The 17,738-nt window shown below is 38.0% G+C and overlaps 1 protein-coding gene across 8 annotated transcripts in view; it reads left to right on the forward strand.

Moving 5' to 3' along the window:
• C9H11orf65 (chromosome 9 C11orf65 homolog) overlaps nucleotides 1–17,738 on the forward strand; it is a 134,106-nt gene that overhangs the window by 85,312 nt on the left and 31,056 nt on the right. For 5 of the 8 annotated variants that reach the window (XM_057552162.1, XM_057552168.1, XM_057552165.1 and 2 more), the window contains 3 exons: nucleotides 8,459–8,629; nucleotides 14,882–14,937; nucleotides 17,109–17,235. In XM_057552162.1, coding sequence (XP_057408145.1) covers nucleotides 8,459–8,629; nucleotides 14,882–14,937; nucleotides 17,109–17,235 — 354 coding nt within the window. Of the gene's footprint in view, nucleotides 1–8,458; nucleotides 8,630–9,828; nucleotides 9,891–10,714; nucleotides 11,648–14,881; nucleotides 14,938–17,108; nucleotides 17,443–17,738 lie in introns of those variants that run through there. The other 3 variants (XM_057552164.1, XM_057552169.1, XM_057552167.1) reach the window with 3 other exon arrangements.

Raw genomic sequence — 17,738 nt, forward strand, 5'->3', positions numbered from 1 at the left:
TTTTAAGAACATGATCAGACAATCAGAAGATCTCCATGGAGTAACCCTTCATCTCCTGTGGTTGCAGGGTGAGTTGGAGGCAATCCAGGGGCAAGTTGAAAGGGTCACAAAGTCATAGAGCTTGCAGTGCAACCAAAAGACCTAGACAGGTCTTGTGCCCTAAGCTAGCTAAGGACATTAGCGGGGAAGAAGTGGAACAGTGAGAACTGGGATGTGGATATTTGGGCAGGCATAGACAAAGCTGAGAACCTCGAGCCTTCAAACTCTCCTGCTGATGGAGGAAACCCTTCCTCCCTGTTTTGAGGAAACCAGCCCTTCTCTGCATAAAGGCCTTTCAATGACTGCACCTGGCTCAGTTGCCCCACACACTTATGCTGATTCTCCTTAGGATTCCCCCACAACCATTTCCTCAATGCCTCCAGTCCACACTGAGACATATCTCAGGACAGTCCAGACAGAGAGGAACAAGATCTACTCCAGGAGGAGATGACATTTATAAACCAAAAGAGTTTCGAGAATTTAACAATCTGTATTGACAGGAGCTCAGAAGCATGTGTGAATGTGGATTCTAAGGTGTTCAGAAGTTGACCAGGCTGAATTTATTGATATGGCCACACTCACCTGAGATTAGGGATTTAATGTGTTGGCTTGAGTATCCAGAAATAAATGGTGTTTAAGGACTTCCCTGGAGGTCCAGTGGTTAGGACTCTGAGCTTCCACCACAGGGGGCACGGGTTCGATCCCTGGTCAGGGAACTAAGATCCTGCAAGCCACACGGTGCGGCCAAAAAAAACCAAACAACCAAAACAACAACAGAAATGGTGTTTGGTCTGTTAGGTTGGCTAATCAAAGCCTGAATTCAACCAAAGCTCTACAGTTACAAAATGCCTGAACTTCTCTAGTATACTGTAGAAAAGGATTTCTAAAGGCTTGGGGAATGCACATGTTTGTTCCTATTATGTGCAATATGTTTAGCCACCCACTGGCTATAACCGCAGTGGGCCCCAGAGGATATCCTCTTCATCAGGTTATTAAGCAATTAGGGGAGCAGCAGAATTCTTGATGAACTTGTGGTGGCTGTTCTTTGTAGACTGAAGATGACAGTGGGGAAAATTGTGATGGAATTGGCTCCTTTAGTTTACTGGGAATAATGGAACTTTGAAGTGGTAGAAGTCAGGTGGTGACACAAATTGTAGCTAAGCTTCCTCCAGATGTGGTTTCTTTAATGGAGCAAATCAACACCGTCCCTGGCATCTGTTAGGCTGCTTTTGACCTGGCAAATGTGTTCTTTCCCATCCTGATCAGTAAACAAAAAGAGAAGAGTTTGCATTTACATGGAAATAACAGAGTGTATCTTTACATCTTGCTCTCAGAGCTATGTCAGCTTTCCTGCTCTTGTCCCCAGGGGCATGGCATCTCAGTTCCCATAAAACATCATGCCTGTCCTTTATGCTGGTGACCTTATACTAATTGACCACGGTGAGTAGAAAATGACAACTCCCTAGATGACTTAACAAGACAAATACACACTAGAAGGAGGGAGGGAGATAAACTTGGCAAAAAGTTAAGGGTCTGCCACATAGCTGAAGCTTATAGACATTTTGGGATATACTTTCTAAAGTGAGAGACAAGATTCTGTACCTTGCACCTTGAAGACACACAACACTCTCTGGATTTGGGAGGTAAAATATGCCACATTTGAGCATGCTGCTCTAACCCATTTACTAGGTAATTAATAATGCTAGCAGGTGCCAGTGGGACATGGTGTAAGAAAAACCATGGTAGCAGGTTCACAATGTGGTCAAGCTGCCCTACCACTTGGGCTTTATAGCCCAGCGGTCCCAACAGTATTGGAAATGTCTCTGGCACACAGTGAAAGACTGTATGGAGCCTCTAAAGAGCCCTAATAGGAGGATCATAGCACAGACCTCTAGGGTTTAGGAGTAAGGTAGTGCCCATCGCTGTCAAAAACTATTTGAAAATTTGTTCCAGGCTTGCTACTGGGTCCTGGTAGAGACTGGAAGCTTGTCAGTAGGATACCAAGTGCTATGTGATTATGAACTGACCTGGATTTTATCTAATCCATTGAACCGTAAAACAGAGTAGACAGCCTCATTTCAGTATAAAGTAGATGTATATATGAGAATGGGTCTGAGAAGGTCCAGAAGCCCAAAGGTAAGCTGTATGAGCAGGTGGCCCAGACTTCTTCAACACCTACTTATGCTACATTGGCTCCTCTTCATCTCCATACTTCTGGCTTCATGAGGAGTCACTTGTGACATGATAACAGAGGGAGAGTATATTAGGTCTAATTCACCGTGGATCTGCACAGGATGCTGGCAACATCCAAAAACAGACAGTCACTAGATTACAATCCCTCAACTGGCCCAGAAAATGGTGAAAGGATATTCTCCCAGTGAGCACAACTGAGGGAAGCTCCACTTCATATACAAGGGGGGTTGGGATCTTATTGACTGTGGGCAGTAGCTAAAAGTTTCTCAGCTGATTAGGGACTCGGAAATAAGTTGGAAAACTGGTGATTAGGTCTGGGGAGAGATATACTCAGAACGGGCACTAAATATATTGGCGTCCTTGTGACTGTCCTCCAAAGGGCTCAGATAAGGCAAAAAGCTGTCAGTAGTCAGATGGATAAGATGATCCATCCCGTGGATGTCCGCATTTTCCGCCAGTACTCAGTGATTGCCCGAAGGGGCCAGGGTTACAGGGATGGCAATACCATTCATTACGGAATGTCTTATCCATCATCATTTTATTACATACAACATTATCTACAACCAGGAGGCCGATGTACAGCAAAGGAACTGTGGTACTGGGCTCAGAGCAACAAAATACACTCATTGTTACCTAGGAACAGCTGGCTTTGACAGAATGGTGGTAAGACTTGCTGAAGCTCAGGTATAGCACCAGCTGGGAGCCATCTAGTAATAAGCCAATGCACATGAATAATAATCTTTTTCATTTCTTCTCTCTTTCCTATGTTTATTTATTCTCAAAACAATCCTCATCCATAACTGAGCTCTGTATTTCTAATTACATGGCCATTTCCATCTCAAACTCCACAGGTCCCAAACTGAATGTCTTACCTTTCACATCATAAAACTGGCTTCTTGGGCTTCCCTGGTGGCGCAGTGGTTGAGAATCTGCCTGCCAATGCAGGGGACACGGGTTCGAGCCCTGGTCTGGGAAGCTCCCACATGCCGCGGAGCAACTAAGCCCGTGAGCCACAACTACTGAGCCTGCGCGTCTGGAGCCTGTGCTCCGCAACAAGAGAGGCCGCGATAGTGAGAGGCCCGCGCACCGCGATGAAGAGTGGCCCCGGCTTGCCGCAACTAGAGAAGGCCCTCGCACAGAAACAAAGACCCAACACAACCAAAAATTAAAAAAAATAAAAAAATAAAAAAATAAAAAATAAAAAAATAAAACTGGCTTCTTTTCAGTATTCCTCCTGGCCTCAGTTTATGGCACCATCATTTACTTAGTCATCCAAGGCGGAAATGTAGGTGCTGTCCTAGCCTTCTTGCCTTTCATAAGCTCTTATGTGCAATCTGTCCTTAGGTTCTATTAACCGTGCTTCCAAAATATCTCCCAAGTCTGACATTTCTCTCACTCCCCACTGTAGCATCTCATCATTCTCAACTCTACTTCACCTGCCAAGTCCTTCTAATTGGTCTCTTGGTCTCTAATATCTTCTCCATCTCTATGTAAAGACAGAGGTGATTTTTTAAAACATAAATTAAATCACTTCCTTACCTGAAACATGTTAGGGGCTCCCCATCACCTACATCCCACGTGATATTCTTTATCCTTAGGTTGCTCTTTTCTAGCTCCAGCTACATGGCAACAAGATCTTCATCTTTTGATACTTGGCTCAAATATCTCCTGCTGAAGCCTTCCCTGACATACCTAGGCATAGTTAAGCACTTCCTTTTGATGCGCCCCATAGATCTTTTATATACTCAATTGTCGTGTTTTTGCAATTATCTGTATATTTGTCTGCCATCTCCACTAGGACTTTTAGTGCCTAAAGAACAGAGATTCTGTGCTATTTCTTAATTAGCACTGGGCCTCAGACACAGTAGATGCTTAATGAATATATGTTGCTTGCTTGCTGCATGAATGAATGCATTAATCCTTATGGCTGAGTGTTGTTTCCTTTTTGTAAGGTTGCAGGGGATGAATGAGAAATTTTATTTTGTGTGCTTTGGTAATTGATGGCATTTAAACCCTTCCATTTGACTGTTGCTGAGAATCAACAGTTAACAAAATCAACAAAACCTTGATTTGTTTTTAACCTCTGTCTTACTAAAAGAATTCTGATTTTCACATCTGTTCCTTTCCTGTGTACCTAGAGATCTTAGCTCTCCTTAACCTCATTTCCAATTTCAACCTTTGTTCTTACTAGGTCTTTGCATTTAAACTTCTCTCCCTGTCGTGATATTTAGAAAAAGTTTAATTTAAAAATTTAAACATTAAATTTTTTAGTTTAGAAAAAATATGAGAACATTTTAAAGTGAATATATTGCAATATTATTTATAAAGTCAAATTTTATATTTGTTTTCTTTTTAAAATACCACTCTATTTATAAAACAAGTTATGAGTATTATAAAGCAATCTTTATTTCTGATCACTACTGTATTTGAAATTCTGTTCATACTTGCTAACTTGTTTTATGACTATTATAGACCACTTAATAGTGGCTAATTTTTAAAGAGTTCAAAACAGAATTACATTATTGAAATAAGTTTTATAATTCTCTTTAAGCAAAGTATGAGAGCAAAAATAGATATTCTCTATTCCCTGAACATAATAGGCACCCATGTTTTAAATGAATGAATGAACAAATGATGGTACCCATTGGCCCAGATTTATTAATTAATTCTCATGCCATAACAAAAATGCATTTAGAAATCAAAAATGCTGGAAGGCTGGGGGTGAATGCCTTTTTTATGAATTCCTCCGTGTTTTACCTTCCCAAATATACAAACACCTAAGATTAGAGCTGGAAACCTGGATGCTGTTCCTTTTTTTTTAATCTCATGGATTATATCCATTTAAAGTCTGACAAAGCAGAAACTTCATGAGTGCAGGGACATATCTCGTCACTGTCATATTTCTTGCCACAGGATTATATAAGCCTTCTTTTATTGAATGTTTACTATGTGCTAGTCTTTGTCCTAAATGCTTTACAGGGATTTACACTTCTAAACCTCTCAAGAAAGCTAGGAGGAAGTAGTGGGTTTTTTTGAAGTATAATTGATTTACCATATTATATTAGTTTCAAGTGTACAACATAGTGATTCAATATTTTTTGAGATTATACTCCATTGAATGTTATTATAAAACAATGGCTATATTTTCCTGTGCTGTACAATATATCCTTGTTGCTTATCTATTTTATACATAGTAGTTTGTCTCTTTTAATCCCCTACCCCTATGTTGCCCCTCCCCCTTCCCTCTCCTCACTGGTAACCTACTAGTTTGTTCTCTATATCTGTGGGTCTGTTTCTCTTTTGTTATATACATTCACTTGTTTTAGTTTTTAGATTCCACATATAAGTGATAACATAGAGTATTTGTCTTTCTCTGTCTGACTTATTTCACCTAGCATAATACTCTTTAGGTCCATTCATGTTTTTGCAAACAGTAGAATTTCATTCTTTTTTATGGCTAATATTGCATTGTATATATATATATACCACATCTTCTTTATCCATTCATTTGTTGATGGACACTTAAGTTGCTTCCATATCTTGGCTATTGTAAATAACCCTGCTATGAACATTGGGATGCATGTATCTTTTCAAATTAGTGTTTTCATTTTCCTTGGATTATATATACCCAGCAGTGGAATTGCTGGATCATATGGTAGTTCTATTTTTAGTTTTCTGAGGAACCTCTATATTGTTTTCCATAGTGGCTGCACCAATTTACATTTGTACAAGTGTTCCCTTTTCTCCATATCCCCACCAAAATTTGTTATTTGTAGACTTTTTGATCAACATTCTGACAGGTGTGAGGTGATATCTCATCGTGGTTTTGATTTACATTTCTCGAATGATTAGCGATGTTGAGCATCTTTTCATGTGCCACCTGTATGTCTTCTTTGGAAAAATATCTATTCAGATCTTCTGTTCATTTTTTAAATTGCATTGTTTGGTTTTTTGATATGGAGTTGTATGAGCTGTTTATATATTTTGGATATTAATCCCTTATCAGTCATATTATTTGCAAATATTTTCTCCCATTCAGTAGGTTGCCTTTTCATTTTGTTGATAGTTTCCTTTGCTGTGGAAAGATTTTTAAGTTTAATTAAGTCCCATTTGTTTATTTTTGACTTTATGTCTTTTGCCTTAGGAGACATATCCAAAAAAATTGCTATAACTTATGTAAAATCACATCTAAAAGAATAAAATACGTGGAGATAAACTTAACCAAGGAGGTGAAGACCTATACTCTAAAAACTGTAAAACACTGATGAAGGAATTTGAAAATGATACAAAAAAATGGAAAGATATACCATGTTCTTGGATTGGAAGAATTAGTATTGTTAAAATGACCATACTACCCAAAGCAATCTACAGATTTAATGCAATCTCTATCAAAATACCCAGGACATTTTCCCCAGAACTAGCACAAATAATCCTAAATTTATATGGAACCACAAAAGACCCCAAACTGCCAAAGCAATCTTGAGAAAGAAGAACAGAGCTGGAGGTATCACTCTCCCAGACTTCAAACTATACTACAAGTCTACAGTAATCAAAACAGTATGGTACTAGCACAAAAACAGACACATAGATGGATGGAACAGAATAGAGTGCCCAGAAATAAACCCACACACTTACAGTCAATTAACCCACAACAAAGGAGGCAAGAATGTACAATGGAGAAAAGACAGTCTTTTCAGTAAGTGGTGCTGGGACAACTGGACAGCTCCATGTAAAAGAATGAGATTAGAATATTTCCTCACACCATACACAAAAATGAACTCAAAATGGATTGAAGACCTAAATGTAAGATCTAAAACCATAAAACTCCTAGAAGATAACATAGGCAGAGGTGGTAGTATTATGATCACCATTTGAAGGAAGAGGACACATGCCCAGAAAGGCTAGCTTATTTGGTAAAGATTATATAGCTAGTAAATTATAGAAGCAAGATTCAAAGCCAGGTAGTTTGATACCAGTCCTTGCTCTACACCACGTCTAAGCCACTTCCAATAAATGTGTCAAATTAATAAATTAATACAAAATTTCAGAATAGGTTAACCTTTAAAAAGGAATACCAATGTAGACCTTAAAATGGAAAACAAACAAACAAAAAAAAAACCCACTATATTTTAATATTCCTGGTACTAACTTCTCTCTACTCAGCTCATGTTCAGTGGATGCATTCATTTATGTGCTTAGACTAATATAAGATAGAACAGTGTTGCCAAAGGAGTCTGGACTTGGAGTCAGATTTGAATACTGGCTCTGATATATACATGTTTACTACTTACATGATCTTGAACAATTTCTTAACTTTTCCAAGTCTTAATTTTCTCGTTCAAAAAATGGGAATAAAAATAACTGACAAAAAAACTAAAAAGCGGGGCTTCCCTGGTGGCACAGTGGTTGAGAATCTGCCTGCTAATGCAGGGGACACGGGTTCGAGCCCTGGTCTGGGAAGATCCCACATGCCGTGGAGCGACTAGGCCCGTGAGCCACAATTGCTGAGCCTGCGCGTCTGGAGCCTGTGCTCCTCAACAAGAGAGGCCGCGATAGTGAGAGGTCCGTGCACCGCGATGAAGAGTGGCCCCCGCTTGCCACAACTAGAGAAAGCCCTCGCACAGAAACGAAGACCCAACACAGCCATAAATAAATACATAAATAAATAAATAATTTTTAAAAAAGAAACAAAAACTAAAAAGCTATCTTTTTAAAGAGAATTAAAAATAATGTATAAAAAGTACCTGACACAAAAGAAGATGTTAATATCACTCTTCCTTTTACCTCTTACTCTCTTTCCTTTTTCCCCTTCCCTTCTCACATCCTATCTGCCATTAGCCACATGACTTTGTAAAGGTCACTCTTCCAGTATTTATTGCATCGCCTATGAAACAATTGGGGTAGTAATCTCCAAGATCCTTTGACTCTATAATTCTATGATTCAGTGATTTAATACTTAGCTTTTCTTTGTATCACAACAGTACAACTTACTGAGAGGTGATTTTGAAATGAGGCTTCTCTGGTTAGTGTGGCTGATTAAGTTCCTTTGTTTTTTTCCCGACGATGCCATCACATACAACTTGGCTTAGCAGTATTTGAATTAAATAGGATGAAAACTTGGTTTACTATGTAAATAGTTTCACAGCAATAATATATAGATTAACTGCGTCCACTAGCAGTCACATATTTCAAAGGATTTACATCTCCCTTCCTTTCCTCTATGTAGGTACTACACAGGAACCCTGGAGGCTAAGTCAACAAATCATGAAACTCTAGGTTTAATTCACACAGCAACAAAAGGGCTAATAAAAGCTTTCGAAGATGGTGGAATAGATTCTGTGATGGAATGGGAAGTGGATGAAGTGCTGAACTGGACAAACACACTCAACTTTGATGAGTAATACATGTTGCTATTCTTGGGGAGCGAGGGCAGGCATCAGGTATTTTTCTTTCTAATATTTCCTACTCTCATGTTGAATCTTCAAAAAAAAACTTGAATATTTATTATCTGTCTAGAAAGAAAATAAGAGGAAATGAGGAAGAAAGATAAAAAAGGGATAATCTAAAAGTAGAGAAAAGAAAAATAGATTTGTGTGTTCTTTATTAACAGACTTTATTCTTATGCCTTAGTCTAAGTCTGCTTTACTTCTTACTTTGGGATATAGAAACAAGGCTAAGAACATGAAATTAATAATATAAAGAATTTCCTCAGCCTGTATTCACCAATCTTCCTGTGTGGGACATTAAAAAATAATAATTTTTCAGTGACCTACTTCAGCCCTTGAAAAACATTTTTAGCCTATTTTGTGTGATGGAAATTAAAAAATACTTCATATAGCTATCAGGGCAATGCAAATCAAAACCACAATAATATCCTATTTCATACCCACAAAGATAGGTATAATTAAAAAGACATATGGTACCAGTGTTGGCAAGGATGTGGAGAAATTGGAGCCCTTATATACTGCTAGTGGGAATGTACAATGGTATAGCCATTTTGGAAAACAATCCAGCAGTTCCTCAAATGGTTAAACATAGAGTTGCCATACAAGCCAGCATTTCTACTCCTCAGTATATACACAAGAGAAATGAAAACACATGTCCATAAAAACTTGTACATGAATATTCATAACATCATTATTCATAATAACAAAGAATTAGAAACAATCTGTTCATCAGCTGATGACTAAAATGTGATATATCCATACAATGGAATATTATTTGGCAATAAAAAGAAATGCTGATCATGCTACAACACTGATGAACCTTCTTAGTAAAAGAAGCCGGTCACAAAGGACCACATATTGTATGGCTCCATTTATATGAAATGTCCAGAATAGGCAAATTATATAGAGACAGAAAGTAGATTAGTGGTTGCCTAAGGCTTAGAGATTTGTGGGGATTGGGAAGTGATGGCTAAGGGGTATGAAGTTTCTTTTTGGAGTAATGAAATGTCCTAAAATTGATTGTGGTGATGGATGCACAACTCTGTGAATACACTAAAAAGCCATTGAATTGTACACTTTAAATGGGCAAATTTTATGGGATGTTAATTATATCTCAATAAAGCTTTAAAAATATTCACTATTTACTCAGCTACAATAAAGAATGTGAATACTGCATGGATGAAGAGGAAGGAAAAATAAAACAAAGATGGTGTAAGTAAAGAAACATAAGAAAAAGGAAGACATTTGGAAGAGGGAGATAAGAACATGAAATAGGAAAAATTAGGTTGACCGCCATTGAAAAATAGACCAGAAAAAAGAGGTCAGAGGAAGCAGAGAAGAGAACAATGAGAAAAGGAAAGATAAGGGAAACAAAGAAAAAAGGGAAAGAATGACTAAGAAAAAAGGAAAATGAGAAAAAAAGAATAATAGAAAAAAAAGATAATTATGGGAAGAATATATTAAAATAAAAATTAAAAAGGAAAGATAAGAAGGAATAAAGAGCTAATCACCCATAGTAGATGTGCTAAAATATTTTTTCATAAATAGTGAAAAGATTTTATGACTCAATAACCCCAATATCTTGTCCAGACCATAGTACTGGGATTCCTTATAGACAGTACATTTGTGGTTTCTGAGACACTGAATAAATACAGATGGTAATAATGATGGAAGAAATGACATCCAAAGAAAGGAGTCATAATGCTGTACTTTTTCCTTTCCTAAGAGGGTAAAGAAAGGAGAGAGAGGTAGGGGAGGTCCATTTTGAATGAGCTTATGAGGGCAGGATAGAGAATTCTCTCAGGCAAGCTTTTGAAATCCTGCTCTGCCTTTCCCTTATACAGTTGGCTAATTCAGCAAAGGGACAGCTAGCTTCAGTGAAAGATTACAAAATAATCCACACCCAGTATCCTATATTCTATCACTACTGGAACACAAAAGAATAAAACAATTGAGTTCAAAGGGAAGAAATAAACGAGCATCTCAATCTACACAAGACTTTCCCCACTATCATCCCCTAACACCCTTCTCTGTAGGTGAAGAAGATTCCTAATTGCTTCCCTTCATGGAGAAAAGGATAAAAACAGAATAAACCAGGAAGACTTGAAGTGGTTTTTTGGTATCATATACTCTATATGGAGTGGGGAAAATACATCTAGCTTTGATATGGTGAGACCTAAATAGACATTTCTCCAAAGAAGATATACAGATTGCCAACAAACACATGAAAGGATGCTCAACATCACTAATTATCAGAGAAATGCAAATCAAAACCACAATGAGGGATCACCTCACACCGGTCAGAATGGCCATCATCAAAAAATCTACAAACAATAAATGCTGGAGAGGGTGTGGAGAAAAGGGAACCCTCTTGCACTGTTGGTGGGAATGTAAATTGATACAGCCACTATGGAGAACAGTATGGAGATTCCTTAAAAAACTAAAAATAGAACTACCATATGACCCAGCAATCCCACTACTGAGAAAACCGTAATTCAAAAAAGAGACATGTACCCCAATGTTCATTGCAGCACTATTTACAATAGCCAGGACCTGGAACCAACCTACGTGTCCATCGACAGATGAATGGATAAGGAAGATGTGGCACATATATACAATGGAATATTAGCCATAAAAAGAAACGAAATTGAGTTATTTGCAGTGAGGTGGATGGACCTAGAGTCTGTCATACAGAGTGAAGTAAGTCAGAAAGAGAAAAACAAATACTGCATGTTAACACATATATATGGAATCTAAAAAAATGGTTCTGATGAACCTAGGGGCAGGACAGGAATAAAGATGCAGACATAGAGAATGGACTTGAGGACACGGGGAGGGGGAAGGGTAAGCTAGGACGAAGTGAGAGAGTAGCACTGACATATATACACTACCAAACGTAAAATAGATAGCTAGTGGGAAGCAGCTGCATAGCACAGGGAGATCAGCTTGGTGCTTTGTGACCACCTGAGAGGGGGATAGGGAGGGTGGGAGGGAGGTGCAAGAGGGAGGATATATGGGGATATATGTATACATATAGCTGATTCACTTTGTTATACAGCAGAAACTAACACAACATTGTAAAGCAATTGTACTCCAATAAAGATGTAAATAAATAAATAAAAATAAAATAAATAAAAAAAAATGCAGATACCTCATGTTTCCAAATTATGTACAACCTCTATCAGTTCGTTCTCTGACTTGAGCATAATTTGGCACCCACTTGGAATTGTTAGAAAGCAAGTTTTTCTACTGATCTCTAGACAACAAAAATTTCAAATGGAATCCAGCATGATTATTTGGGAATATTTCAGTAGTATTACTGACCACAGCCTACTGATTATCTCAGGCAAGACAAGAATTTGCAAAGACCTTCCCCTAGCTGAGAGCAGACATTAGGAGAGCACCTTCTTCCCAGTGTATTTATGGTCTCCACAGTCTACTTTCCTCTTAGATCTTTGTAGTTGTCTAGATATTTGTAACTGGCTTTATAATACCTTATTTGATGAGAATTTCAAAGTCATTTTTCCCTTCAGAAGAATTGGTAGCCACTAATTCCTTGGAGAGTATCCTTCAAAATCTATAGACAGTTTTTGATAGTTGGACCATTAGAATGACATACATGTGTTGAACACTGATATTGAGTGATACAATCCAGTTTCTTCCCAAAGGCTTCTGTGCTAGCCCCTTGTTATGACAGGTGGATGCTCTCCTGGGAAGAAACCATGTACATCTTCAGATGCACAGGGCAACAATATCAATTGAGTACAATATTATTATAATTTTGAAGAATGGATTGGATAGAGCCAACTTCACTCTTGGACTCAAGGACACTGATGAGTACTGCTGCAAATTCTGTAGTATCCAGAGATACATTGCTGCAGGTGCTTAGAACATAAAGCAATGCCTGCATTGCTGTTACTGAGTCACTTACAATGCCACATAGTGGCTACTCTGCCTACTGCTGGCATTCATCCTGATGCATTTTCAGGGGTGTATTCTCTAGCGAGATGGATGTTTCTCTTCCAGGAGCTTCATATTTTTCAAACTGCAAGTGAAATTTAACATAACCCATTAAGTCATCAGCAGCTGGGATATCTTAAATAATTTCCTGATGTTCTATTAACCCTGTTGGTGAGAGCTCTCAGTGGGTAGTTTCTATGTCTGAAGCTGCCCCTTTGATTTCTAAGACAGGTAGTTATGTTGCCTCTCTGGCTAGGGACTTTCCCCAGGCCATTAAGATGTTAAATTTATACTCCTGAGGGATCCACGGTAGAGTCCACATATACTTTACTCTGCTAGTATCTAAAAAAAATTTCAAAAATTTCTTAGACAGATCAGCTCTATTATATAAACAGCATGGGGCTTCCCTGGTGGCGCAGTGGTTGAGAATCTGCCTGCTAATGCAGGGGACACGGGTTCGAGCCCTGGTCTGGGAAGATCCCACATGCCACGGAGCAGCTGGGCCCGTGAGCCACAATTGCTGAGCCTGCGCGTCTGGAGCCTGTGCCCCGCAACGGGAGGGGCCGCGATAGAGAAAGGCCCGCGCACCGCGATGAAGAGCGGCCCCCGCACCGCGATGAAGAGTGGCCCCCGCTTGCCACAACTGGAGAAAGCCCTCGCACGAACCGAAGACCCAACACAGCCAAAAAAATAAATAAATAAATTAATAAATTAATTAATTAATTAAAAAAAAATAAATAAACAGCATGATAAGGCTATAATCAGATTGTTGCTTCTATGTGTAAAGCTTTGATTTCTCTTTGGCTACTGCTGTCATGTTCCTGATGAGAAGTTCTTTTTTAACAATTGAATAAATTCATATCCTGATCTCAGGTAAAGCAGGGTCAGTGATCAACCTTAAATATGGCATAAGTTTTTGCCCCAGACTGTCAGGGTGTAGCATACAATTGATCAAAGGTCCTTTATCTTGGTGCCTTGAAGGTGGAATGAAAATCTTTCAGTATATAAATCTAAGGAAGCAGGGTTATTGACACCCACTATTCATAGTGCTCCTGAGCAACCACTGAAAGCACAAAGTCTGCCTAAATTTAAGGTTAAGCCAGATTGAACTGTCAACTAAGAGGTCCTGGAAAGGGTTTAAACCACCTACTGTTATCTTGCATCTTTTCATTTAACAGTGACCCAGCACTATCTCATTTAAGGCCACAGAATAAAGTTCTTGGAGCAACAAGAGGTAGCAGTAACAAGAACGAGCTGACTTAGACACAGTATTTTATTACAATTAAACACCATTGCATAATATATACCTTCTTATAACAAAAAATTCAGGAATACGACGTTAACAAAAGTAAAAATAATTCAAATGAAAATCAGTGTTTCCTGAATTACGTGACAATTCTAATCCTCCTCCTCCTTTCTCAGCCAGCTTCCTTTTAGCACCTGCTGTGATCAACTCCTTACCTGATTTCTTGGGTACAGTTGTAAGAAAGGAGGCTTGGGAAAGGGGGATACAGAGATCAAAATGTGATGCAATAAGTCACAGGAAACCTGGGCCTTGGAGCTTTCTCTCATCTTCGTAGTTCATCATACTTGTCCTTCCCTATCTACCTCTTCTCGGGCTATATCTGTCTCCCTATTTCAGTCTCTGTTTAGGGAACTGAAGTGGCAACTGCATGTACCCTGCTTAAATATGATCTCATGTTTACTGGACACAGCAAAGGCAGCACCATTTCTCTAATAAGATCATAAACCAAATGATTTAAATTTATATGTCATAGACAGTAGGTCTGGCAATCCAGAACCAAGGAGAAGGTTTTGTTGCTGTAGTTTTCCCATGACTTTTTTCCTCTCAGAGTTTTCCATTCGTACTTTTAATTTAGAAGTTAACTAACATCTTAGTTGCCCCTCAGTTGAGGATATGATCTAGCAGGAATGGAACAGGATAAAATGAGGAGACATGTGCTGGTGAGAGGCCAAAGGGCACCAATGTGGTAGATGGTGGGCACCATTTTTATACCTCCTCCAACTCCTTGTCCTATGGGTTGCCTTAGGTGCATGAGAGCTACTTGGAGGTGGGAAAGTCAAGAAATTAAACATTTGGACTAGTGAATATGTCACCATTAATCTAAGATTTCATAGATAAAGTAGAATTTTAGAAGTAGTCTAAGTATGTACTAATGAATCAATTTATTACTTACTAATAAATCAATTTAATTTAATGAATGTCTATGTAATGTGCTTAGGTACATTGCCAACTGGAAGGAAATTGCTACAAGCAACTCTTCAGCTAACTTCAAAAGTAGGTGATTTTTTTTTAGCAATAATGGGAAATTCTTATAAACAAAAACAATACTTTCCAGACATGTACACATTTCTAAGCGCCTAACAAACACTTTAGCACTCTGCACAGTATATAGACATAAATAAATTTGCCAAGTCATTTTTGCCTTTATATATAAAATTGTTATTTGGGAATAGAAGGAAAATTTCTATTTTATTTAGAGTTGGATAAAATGTTTTTTTTAAAAAAATGAATCCTCCTTTTAAAATGTTGCATATCATGTTTCAGTAATAATTTTTAATGAGCAAACTTCACTTGGCAAAATAAATGCTATTCCAGAAGTATCAATAATTCTAACATAGCCAAAGCCTAATTACAGTTTTCATATAATCTGAGTGTATGAGTTCTGTCCCACTGTCATCTGTGATTGGCAGTAAAACAAAGAGGTTATAATTATGGAGTGCTGATTCATAACTGCCTGTTTTTGATTTTGGGCTCTACTGTTTACTGTCTGTATGATCTTGGGCCAGTTACTTGGTCCGTTTCCTCATCTATAAAGTGAAAATAACAATAGTACCTAGCTCATATATTGTTGTGAGGTAATAAGAGATAATATATGTAAAGAGCATAGAATAGTGCTTGGCACATAGTATGTACTCTATAAGTGTTAGCTATTATTAGCTTTAACCTATCCACTTATTTCCAACTCATGGCCACCACCACAGTCCCAGTTGCCATCATCCCTCTGCAGGCTTCTGCAACGGTCTCTAAACTTATACTCCTCCGGTCCATTCCCCACACAACAGATAGTGATCTACAAATTTAAATCAGCATAATTAAAACAAAACACTTATTTAACAAACTCCTCTTTAGCAATTACCATGTGGAAGTGCTGTCTTAGAGTGTTTTATAAAATTGATTCATTTGATCTTCAGAACAACCCAACGAGACAGGTTCTATTATCTACATTTTACAGACAAGCAAAGAGATGCCAAGTTACTTGCTCAAGGTCAGTTCCTGTGAGGGCCAGGATTTGAATTGAGACTAGGTAGCTCTAGAACCCATACTCTTAACGATGACTACCCCTGATGCGTCTTATAGTTTTCCACTGCACTTGGAATAAAACCCTAACTTTATCATGGCACTCTGGCTCTGGTCGAGCTTTCCACCCTTATCATGTCCCACTCTCTCCCTCTGGCTCACAACCCAGCATCACTGGCATCTAGCCTGGTCCTCAAACACACTCTGTGGTTTCCACTTCGGGGGTTTAATGCAGTGGATGACCTTCTGGAGAACAGGTTTAGGCAACTGTCATCACTTGAGGGCAGGAAGTTATTTGTTTTGTTTGCTACTGAGTTCCCAATGTGTAGAACATAGTAGAGTCTCAATGGCAGGAATTTTGTACTTGAAAGGAATGTCAAGTACAAAAACGGAAGCAGATAATATAAATTACTGAGCTAAAAGAGATTATTGTGAAAAGAAGGAAAAATATAGCATGGTAATTGGAAGGAGCATAAGAGCAAGTGAAAATTATTTTAAGTAATGGAGATCTGCATCATAACTGAAGGCAGTAGAAGGTGATATATTGAAGATGCTGGCATTGAAAAGAGGACGGAATGTGTGCCACTTCTTCAAGAAGCATGAGGAAATCAAATCCAGAATTTGGAAACTTTAGCTCTAGGGACAGAAAAGGCTTCTCTTCGTTTGTGAATAAAGAACTGTTAGCTAATAGTTAATTGTGGAGTACTAACTAAATGCCAAGTTCTTTACATGCACCATCACACTTAGTTCTCACAAAAATATGCTGAGGCATGTGCTATTATTATCCCCATCTATCCCCTTTATAGATGAGGACATTGAGACAAAGGTTAAATAACTTGCTTCAAATTACAGAGCTAGCAAAAAAAAAAAAAAAATTACAGAGCTAGTTAGTATTAGGTCAAACCTCAAACCCAGATCCTACAGAGCCTTTTGTAAAAATGGACAATAAAAGATGGTAGTGAAAAGTAGGATGATCTCAGAAATTAGGGACATTTATTGTTTCGGTTAAATAGGATATAAAGATATCTGCTCTAAGAGTGGTGAGAAGGAATGTGGAATAGACCTTACCTGGAATGCAGTAGCATATTGAATAAGTCTATATCCTGTCATATCTCGCATCTTTCTAAATATTTGTCATTCCTCTCTAGGTTTCAGGTTTGAGCAAGCACAGGAAAAAAAATATGACTATAAAGATATATTGGAAGAGGAAATGGGAACACAAGAAGATACTTCATTTGACAGTATTTATGAAGGACCAACTTTTACTAGACTAAGGTCTGATTCCACTTATGGAATATAATTATAACTATATAAAAAATATAAAAAAATATAATTATAAACTATAATTTCTTTTCTGAGCTTTAACCCTTCAAGCCCTGATTCCATCAGAGATAGTTTATTCTGGCTGGAATGACTTGTATATTCTTGGCACAGAATCTAGCCCAATTAAAAGTAAGGAGAATTAAACAGAAATAGAACATCAGACTGAATACAGTAGCTATGGAAAATGTAGAAATTATTCCCGGTATTCTGCGAAACTGTAGAATTCTAACAATCGCATTTAAATAAAAATATTATACTTAGGTGCAAAAAACCCCCTCAGTCTGATTGTTTTTCTTCTTTATTTGAAGCATTCTTTATTTGTGCATTTGTATCAGGCAGAGCCCTTTCTCCATTAAAAAAAAGAAAAAGGGCAGTGTAGCAAGTTCTCCTTTTATTAGAATGCAAAAGCCTTACTAGAATCCCCAGTGCCATTCAGCTTAGGCATCTTTGAACAA

Source organism: Balaenoptera acutorostrata, chromosome 9 (assembly GCF_949987535.1).
Source record: "Balaenoptera acutorostrata chromosome 9, mBalAcu1.1, whole genome shotgun sequence".
Taxonomy (NCBI): Eukaryota; Metazoa; Chordata; class Mammalia; order Artiodactyla; family Balaenopteridae; genus Balaenoptera; species Balaenoptera acutorostrata.